The 9,331-nt window shown below is 34.5% G+C and overlaps 2 protein-coding genes across 3 annotated transcripts; one reads left to right on the forward strand and one right to left on the reverse strand.

Moving 5' to 3' along the window:
• Positions 1–48: 48 nt before the first annotated feature.
• Positions 49–4,094, reverse strand: LOC120280642 (probable choline kinase 2). Its single transcript, XM_039287529.1, is given in 10 exon segments — positions 49–331; positions 417–517; positions 637–684; positions 768–885; positions 957–1,152; positions 1,238–1,359; positions 3,054–3,110; positions 3,112–3,420; positions 3,871–3,960; positions 4,062–4,094. Coding segments are annotated over 8 exon segments (1,080 nt in total). The 5' UTR covers positions 3,418–3,420; positions 3,871–3,960; positions 4,062–4,094; the 3' UTR covers positions 49–199.
• A 1,345-nt stretch (positions 4,095–5,439) lies between these two features.
• LOC120280640 (S-adenosylmethionine carrier 1, chloroplastic/mitochondrial) lies at positions 5,440–9,272 on the forward strand. Of its 2 annotated transcripts, none has more exons than XM_039287525.1 (13): positions 5,440–5,538; positions 5,873–5,950; positions 6,170–6,277; positions 6,744–6,826; positions 6,999–7,075; positions 7,451–7,541; positions 7,886–7,939; positions 8,003–8,098; positions 8,207–8,296; positions 8,433–8,484; positions 8,596–8,657; positions 8,746–8,826; positions 8,948–9,272. In XM_039287525.1, the coding sequence occupies exons 2-13, from the start codon at positions 5,896–5,898 to the stop codon at positions 9,065–9,067; spliced, it is 969 nt and encodes a 322-aa protein (XP_039143459.1). In that variant the 5' UTR covers positions 5,440–5,538; positions 5,873–5,895; the 3' UTR covers positions 9,068–9,272. The 2 variants fall into 2 exon arrangements, with proteins under 2 accessions (XP_039143459.1, XP_039143460.1); XM_039287526.1 differs by lacking the exon at positions 5,440–5,538 and adding an exon at positions 5,728–5,784.
• The last annotated feature ends 59 nt before the right edge of the window (positions 9,273–9,331 follow it).

Consider the following 9,331-nt stretch of genomic DNA (forward strand, 5'->3'; position numbering starts at 1 on the left):
ATGTATGTATGTAAAATAGGTAGTCTGCATGGCATAAAACAAGGGGAGTACACTAATAAACATGATAACATTCATGTAAATTTATTCATGATCTAAACAAGTACGTATAAGAGAAAACAATGGCTGAGATATGTTTATCACATAACACAGTGCATAAACTTATGGTTTCAAAATCATAGAAATGTATTTACATACTAGTTTAATTGCCGAATGAAGCTCGATCATCTACTTTAGTTGAAGAATTCATTAGTAGAGGCTTCCTAAACCAATACTGCTGAAATCTTTGCCTGGCGTATTCAATGTAGTTGAAATCGATCTCATTTACATGTTCCTGCATGTGAAAAAGATTAATCATCGTCGAATATACCCCCAAGTAATTTATGTAGATCAATTACACATTGAGTAGAGAGGCTTACAGAAATAATTCCCCACAATCCCCAGACCAGATGGGATGCAAGAGTATATTTCTCAATATCTTCAAGATTTTGGTTAGCTTCAATGTCATCGGTTTTTTCTCCTACATGAGATTCAGATAAGAACGGAATGTATTAAGCAAAGAGTTCGATAGATGTTTTTAATGCAAAAATTTACTCATGAATATATTGATAAGATATTGGTATATGCTCGCACGTTTACCTGAAGAACTCAGATAAATCTCCACGAATCTCTTCCGCTCTTCAAAATCTGCTCATAAGAAGAGAAGTTGAGAATGGTAGCATGAACATCAAAAGTGAACTACTCTAACCGAATACTAATAAGCAATGAACCTGGGTATTTTTTAAAATCCAGAACATGAGGTGTGTCCGTATGGTAATCAGAAGCCATCTCACAAAAGTGATTCGCAATATCAAATGCAATGGAGTTGAAACTCGCATATTCATAATCCTAAAAGCAAAATCATTGAGATTAACACAGGCTTCATGTTCAAGTCGATGTACTAATGTTAAGGAACTTACAATTATAGTGACAAGACTGGTTTCTTCGTCAATCATGATGTTGCCATACTGTAGATCATTGTGGCAGAATCCAATCCTCTGATTTTTCCCTGTTAACTCATTTTCCAAAGTAGCAATCTCTTCCTCCATGTCATCCAAACGAAATTCTTTAGCTTCATCTATTGTACACAAACTTTTGGCTGCTTTAAGCCAATTTCTGCAGTAAAGAGAAATAATGAACTGTTTGTTTCTTGCTACTGTTCAATGCAGAACAGCAAATGCGGTAAATAACAGATACACACCTTAACCTGTCCCATAAAAATACATTCTTGGGACCTGGCATGTCAAGCTCATGAAACTCTCTTAGTTTAGATGCTATGAGAGCGGATATTCCAGGGTCACGTAAATCAGCAGCTGAGAGTGTCTGATATTCCAAAATAAGAAAAGAAAACACAATTGAAGAAGCTCAATTAGAAAAAACCTTGAGATATGGAGATAAGCATTATTTATCCCAATATCCATGATAGACTAGACTATATAACCTGATTTGTTTATATATTGCAACAATATGCATCTAATAAACTATTACAAACTATGACAACCATCATAATCAACAAGATAATGTAATTCTGTCCTGTACCTTGATGCAAAAGTTGCTACATAATCTTTGGATAATATCATTCACAAATTTTCTTAAAATTACTTTGACCGAAAATTTCTAAATCTCTTCCATTGCATAGTATAAACCGCACCCAAATTAAAAGTCATCAAAAATGCAAAAAAGAAGCTTATTGGTTAATTGCATTTTATGCAGAGTAAAAAAAATAGAATAGAAAGATTTGCAAAAGAATAAATTCAAACTAAAGTGAATACGTTAATAAAAGTTCACATAGTTTCAAAGTAAAGACCACAATAACTTTAGTCATTCAGAGAACCATAAGCTCACCCCCAACAGCAGGCTCTCACCTAGCAGATTAAGCACTGCAGCTGGAAGACTCAAGCTTGATGATTTCATTTTCTTTTTCATGCTCCTTTCTTCTTCTTCTGGACAGCATAACAATAATATACCAAAACAGCCAGTAAATTAAGAACATGGTTGACAGTATTATACTTAAACTGAATAAAATGGCTATAGCCATAACTACAGCAAAACTAGTGAAGAAATGTTTCCGCCATGATCCTATTGGCTCATCTTAATTTGAATTTTGACACCAAAAAAAAAACCCAGAAAAGGCCGTGAAAAGACATGATGGAGCCATGGAGGTCATTTGCATTATTATGAGTAATATTCGGGTGATATACCAATATCTAACTTTTTGTTACAGCCTAGCAGAACCTCATATATTCTGAAAATGACTCACAGAAAGAATGCTTTGATACGCATCTAAGACAAAGCGAAACCAAAAAGTCTTATTTTCCACGCAATATGGCACTTTAAGTTTATTCTATATTCCAATTAGGAAACAGTAAGTCTTTGAAGAAGAAAAAACTGTGCATTCCAAAGTTTGTCGGTTGGTGAATTATAGCTCAACAAAATATGTCTGTAGCTTATTCCAATTTTTATCAGTTCAGAATCAAACATTTTCTAAAGGCAAAAGCAGGGCCGCCCATACCAAATACCAACTAATAACCCAGCCCCACACTATGCAAGATTGTGACTTTTTGCATATATATATAACCACAACTACCTAATGTGACACTTCTAAGCTAATCTTCATAACATGCAGATCACTACAGATGACTTACACACATGAAACACATCACCATCCTTGAATATTCTTTTTTCACTTTCATTCTAATTACAAATGACTGAGAGACTTAGAACAACAAACTTAGCTATAACATATGCATTCAACAAATTTTCTGACTGTACAAATGCCTCAGTCTACCTTGATAGAAAAATAAATAAACTCCACTTAGCCTATAATTGTATCGTGAGTCCGTGACAACTACTCATCTTCAAGAGAAACAGACAATTTGCACACAACCAGAAACCAAAAAAAATAAATAAAAACTGTTTGATAGCATATTATAAATGGTTGAACAAATTATTCAAACCGTATCATGCATACAATATAAATTCAATTGAAAGGACAAGTTTTGAGCACAAGTGCATACCCTGGCATGAATAAATTCTTCAATCCGGCCATTGGGAAACCTTCCCAACAGACGAGGGGCCCTGCCCGTGGCGAGACATGCACTCAAAAGTGCGAATCTCATCTTCCCTGTTGAAAAATATGTCCACCCCTTCCCCGTAGATCCGGACCAGAACCTTTCGGGATGTTGCCTCCTCCTCAGATGTTGGCCAGTTAATCTGATAAACCTCATTGGTCATGGCTCCCTTGAGCTGTACCACCTCCAATGCCTTGGAATCATCTACATCGCTCCATTCTGCAGCTAAATTATGGAGTATCCTTCTGGCCTCCTTTGGGATCTTTCGAGCCACCTCACTCACCTGAGCTGTATCTCTCATATCCACCATCGTCTGAGAAAAACAACAACTAGAGATCAAAATCTTCAACTTTGAATAAACAATCAAGAAAGAAAAAAAGATTCTTTTTTTCCTTTTCTTCTCCCACAGAATCAAAGAAGAAAAAGATCCAAAAGTACAATTTGATTCAAAAGAAGCAATTTCTCTCAGATTTTCTACGAATAAGAGAAATCTAAAACTCAAACACCAACACAATCATATAAAAGCATTCAATATGTTTAGAATCAAAACAACGCACAATCCTCAAAGAAAATCACTAAAAATAGCTAACTATTCCCAATTTAGCAAGTTAAAAGCTCAAAAAAGCAACAAAATTCTAAAAACGAAAAACTTCAACACATTTTAATCATCTCCATGAAACAATTCGAGACCACCTACTTTCCAAATTGAAAAAAAAAAATAAAAATGACACCTTTTTCACAGTAATGTAAAAGAAATACTCACAAAGAGATCAAAAATTCCTCTTTTCCAACCAAAAACCTTAAAAAAGAACCAAATGTACCAAAATCCAGCGAGCTCACAACGATGGAAGCCCTAAAAATAGTTAATCCTTCGTGAAAAGGGGAAGGAGTCATGAAACCAGAACAAATGATGAATGAAATCAAGAAGAGGGAGAAACGAGAGCAAACGTGTACCAGCGGAGGAACCAATGAGATCTCGCCACGTATGATGTTGAGGTTAATGGTATTCTAGGTCGCCGGAGTTGTAGAACCCGAAGCGGTGGCAGCGCCGGATACGAAGACATCGTTGAGCGGAACTCTTGTTAATAAAGTTCACCCGCGAGACAATTTATATAGCATTCGACTTGCTTGACCACCAATAAATATGTGCCACGTGTCCGGCTACTGTTTTTAATATATACACACAGATTGTGAAATTGCTTCCATATCTAATAAATCTGAGAAAATTAAAATATATTTTTGCAGATATACCCTGTAAATAATTGAATTGCGTGTATATCTTTATTTGAAAAAATAAATTACTAATTATATAAAAAAAGAGATTAATATATTAAAATATGAAAAGTAAGATAAAAAAATAGTTTATAAGAGAAAATCAGCAGAAGAGTTGGGCCAAGGCACCGAAATGTAGAATGTCTATCTCAGCAAATAATATAAAATTTACGTACTTATTTACATGTATATATATATATACATAAAATAAAATTAATAAATGTAAATAATATTGAAATACAAGATACAGAGTGTGTGTATAAAACGTAAATACAGCTAAAAAATAGTGAGGTAAAAATATTGAACTTTAATTCATTTGCTTCTTTTGCCATCCATTTTCAGAGATGAAAAAAACAGATGAAATTAAAAATAAATATACTTTTTATATAATTTTTTTAATTAGCTAAAAATTATTGTGGTAGATAAATAAACAAAAATACTTATTAGCTGTATATGAATCAATATGAGTTTTAGTAGGGTATATTAGTAATTACATAATTAATAACTTTTCAGGGATATGCAAAGAAGTTTACCACGCCACATCTAAGGATGATAAAAAACCGAACCAATTCGTTTTTTATGACCCGATCCGCCCTGGTTTTGGGCTGGGCGGAGCAAGTTTGATTTTTCCATGCCCCACCCCGGGCCCGCTATTAATTTAATTTATTATAAATATTATATAGTATAGGGTTAAACTGATTTTTTTTTAAAAAATTTTAATAAATTTTTTATGAGCTTGTTTTTATTAGTATATGTTTTATAAAAAAAATCTATTTTAAAAATATTTTTAGAAATTTTAGATACTTATTTATAGCATGATAGAACTAGGCGAGTTGGGTGATTTATAAATAAATAAAAAAAGACGCGACAGGGATGATAAAGGTGTGCCCCGCCCTCGATCACTCTATTGCCATCCGGAGTGAAAATAATAGCGGCATGCCTCTCCCCACTCTGTCCCGCCCCGCCCCATTGTCATTCCTTGCCACATCCGTCCTGAGCCAAGCAGAACTGAGCCGAGCTTAAACTGACTAACAGTCACGTGAGGGGTGCTATACTCACGTGTGATAGTTCCACTCCTCTCCTCCTTCTTGCGTTCTAATTCCTAAAACCCAACTTCTCAAAAACCCAATCTTTTTCTCTTGAAACCTCACATCTCTCTGTAAGCCCTCTCTCCCTTTTCCTTTGCATATTTGATCTGATCTCTTTACTTTTCCCATGCTTTCAATTCATTTTGTTGGATTTCTATCTAATTTGTTCAATTTTTGCTTGTGTTTTTGAATCCTTTGACTGCCATTTGTGTTTCTGGAACGATTTTGTTGGTAATTGTTTTTTGAGGCGAAAATGTTAGAATTTGCACACAAGTTATGATTTTTATATGATATATTTGTTCACTTGGAAACTCAAGGTTGGAAACAGCTTTCTCTTTTTTTTTTTCTTTTTTTCTTTTGTTATGTTTAGTGTAATCCTTATTTTTAATATATATGTTTTACTAGGTACTAGTTTTGGTTCAACTTTGATGGGTCCTCCAGCATTGGCCACTGATATGAGAAGTTCTATTGTATTATCATCAGGTATTCTCAATACTTTTTGTGATTTTGTGCATCTAGTCCTTCAAATGCAAGTGTGCGAACTGGAATAATAGAAAAGGAGAGAACTTGGGTATGCTGTAGTGGTAAAAGATTTAAAATAGCCAATGTGATTTATAGTGCTTGAATTTGGCCATATATATATATATATATATGAGTTCACTTTGTTTACTTTTGTTCTGAGCAAGACATCTGCTTTTATAGATGCCAACTGTGCTAGATTTCCAGACTCTGAGTTGAAAAGTCTGAAGTCATTTGCATCGATCTCTATGGAGGACGAAAAGCCATTTAATTTTTTAAGGGTGCTATTTGGTGAGTTTGTGTAATCTTATTATTTTCAAATAATTCTTTTGTTCTGTTTGATTTACTTTATCAAATTTGAGTTTTGAGGAAAGGTTTGTTTGTTATTGTTAACAATGTGAGTCCTTGCAAATTATCAGATTTGTTTCACATTCTGTAAAATGTTCGTAAGTTGTCCAGTGAGAGTACAATGCTAAGTTTTGAAGTTTTGAGCTTCTTTTTGTTATCTGTCTTTAGTTTCGAGTTTGAGATCATTTTGTTAAGTGTTAGATTTTCTTGACAAAGTTGATAGTTGTGAAATGAGTACCTTCAATGTGCATCATGTCTTATGATTTTTTAGGTGATTCACATCACAGCCTTTCTAGAGAATAGTATATATTGTGGTGTGACAACTTAAAAGATCATATTGGTTCACAGGTTAATATATTGCAAAAACTAATGCTAATGCTGTTTAGCTTATGTGTTTTGGATTTTCCAGAGGGTTTTGTAGCGGGTGGTACTGCTGGTGTTGTTGTTGAAACTGCTTTGTATCCAATTGATACTATAAAGACTCGGCTTCAGGCAGGTTAATTATGCTGAATAATCTATTTTGTGCTATTTTCATGCTTCTGCTATTTCTAATAATCAGTGTTATTTATCTTTTTCATTGGACTAGTTGATAGTAACTGGATAACAGAAGACTTGCAACAACATTGTGGATATTCTATATTTGTTTTGATTTTTATGTTTATAGGCTGCTCATGGCGGAAGCAAAATTCACTGGAAGGGGCTTTATTCTGGGTTGGCTGGAAATCTTGCTGGTGTTTTGCCGTAAGTATTTCTTGAATAAACTATGGAGTCCTCATTTGAATTAATTTCTTTCTTGAGCTGTTATTGTCATTTAGGGTGCCCTTTTGAAGCACTCTTCAATAACCCTTGTTTGTATATCAACTTTAGATGAGCTCATGTTATATCATACAATTCCTTTTTTTTTTGGCACATAATGCTGCCTTTTATAGACCTAAGGCATGCATACATTTCCACCCTTGTGATTGGTCCAGTAATAAATTCTTTTACGGTATTCATTCTTGCAACGAATTACTGACTCTTATTTAATAAATTTCATTCCTAATTAATTTACACTCTTTGGTTTTATTTTTATGGTCACCCGGTTTTATTGACAATGGACCTTGCCTTCACTCACAGGGCATCTGCTGTTTTTGTGGGGATATATGAACCTACCAAACAAAAATTATTGAAGGTTTTCCCAGAAAATCTTAGTGCTGTGGCTCATTTGGTAAGTTGATAATCATCGCGCCCTTTTTTTGTTAAAATGAACCGAATGCCTGAGCCTCGATGGATTGTCCAATTATTTTTCAGCAATCATATAGATATTCTCTTTCAATGAACATTTAAAAAGAAATGCATGCCATAGCATTAATATATAGATATGTGTGTGTCTGTGTGTGTGTTCTTTTCCAGCGTTTTCAATCTTGATTTGGTGTAGTAAGTCTCTTAAGCTAATAATGAATGATTCAAGAATGAGTGATTGAAAACACAAACAACCGGGAATGAAGGAAATTTAAGAGTGATGTCTTTTTGTATTTCTTCTCAAATTGATGTGTTTGAATCTTCATTCAGACTGCAGGTGCCTTAGGAGGAGCAGTGTCTTCTCTAATCCGTGTTCCAACAGAGGTAACTGAGTGATTTTTATTCTAATCTCTATGACTTAATTTTTAATTTCTAAAAACTTGTCAGGTGGTCAAGCAAAGGATGCAAACCGGGCAATTTGCTTCAGCGCCTGATGCCGTCCGTCTTATTGTCACGAAAGAAGGCTTTAAAGGCCTTTACGCTGTATGTATTTAACTTCCAAATATCCTCATCATTGCAACAATGCATGTGTAATACTGGCTTTCAAGGAATCTATCAAAATACTAACATTGCTTTTTCCATGTCAATTAGGGTTATAAGTCATTTCTACTGCGAGATCTGCCATTTGATGCCATTCAATTCTGTATTTATGAACAACTTCGAATCGGATACCGGATTGTAGTAAGCTTGCTATTATTGCCATAGTCTTCCATGATGTCCTCATTCCTTTTGTACTAAGTGCAATTATTCAATGTATTCAATGTATAAAACATTTAATAATGCGAAACTGATATATTGTTTTTTTCTTAAATTTCAGGCGCAGAGAGAGTTGAATGATCCCGAAAATGCTGTAATTGGAGCTTTTGCTGGTAAGCCATTTGTTAGAAATATACCATTTATTCATTTAAGCACGAAAAGGCTAAAATCATATCTACTACAAGTTTCTCCATTTCGTTTGAAGATATTCATATTCTATTCAGGAGCTATAACCGGTGCTATAACCACTCCGCTCGATGTCATGAAGACACGGCTAATGGTTCAGGTGAATCACTGGCTTCACTTTTTTTCCCGACATCTTGTGTAAGGATAAATCTTAACCCACACCGGTTTTTTATCTGGCCTATTTTTAGGGCTTGGCAAACCAGTACAACGGGTTGATTGACTGTGTGCAGACCATTGTTAGAGAAGAAGGTCCTGCTGCTCTTTTAAAGGTTTGATTAGAACCAGAACCTTCACTTTCTTGAACAAACTCATTGCCTTCATTAGCGGAAAATTAAAGCTCTAATTTTCTTCGTTGTTCTTATTGTCAATTCATACCAACTTAACTTTCAGGGTATCGGGCCGAGAGTTTTATGGATTGGAATCGGTGGATCGATTTTCTTCAGTGTTCTGGAAAGGACAAAGTTGCTACTTGCGGACCGATCAAAACCTAAACGCCCAAAAGAGCAGTAATGAGCAATGGGAAAGACAAAATGCTTTTGGTGCTCAAGTTTGTTGTGACATCTACTGGGATTCATTGCAGTTTTAGTTTTGAAATATTTGAGTTTATTTATCTGATTGTTATAAAAGATCGGAAAACATTACATCATAATGTTTTTCCGACAATGATTCAGATTTTTGTCATCAATCAATTGATCTTGAGACTTTTGTACATCCCCTGCCAAGTAAACAGTTCATCAATCTCTCTAAAAGATATAAACCCTTTCCGTGAATCAT

Source organism: Dioscorea cayenensis, chromosome 17, assembly GCF_009730915.1.
Source record: "Dioscorea cayenensis subsp. rotundata cultivar TDr96_F1 chromosome 17, TDr96_F1_v2_PseudoChromosome.rev07_lg8_w22 25.fasta, whole genome shotgun sequence".
NCBI lineage: Eukaryota > Viridiplantae > Streptophyta > Magnoliopsida > Dioscoreales > Dioscoreaceae > Dioscorea > Dioscorea cayenensis.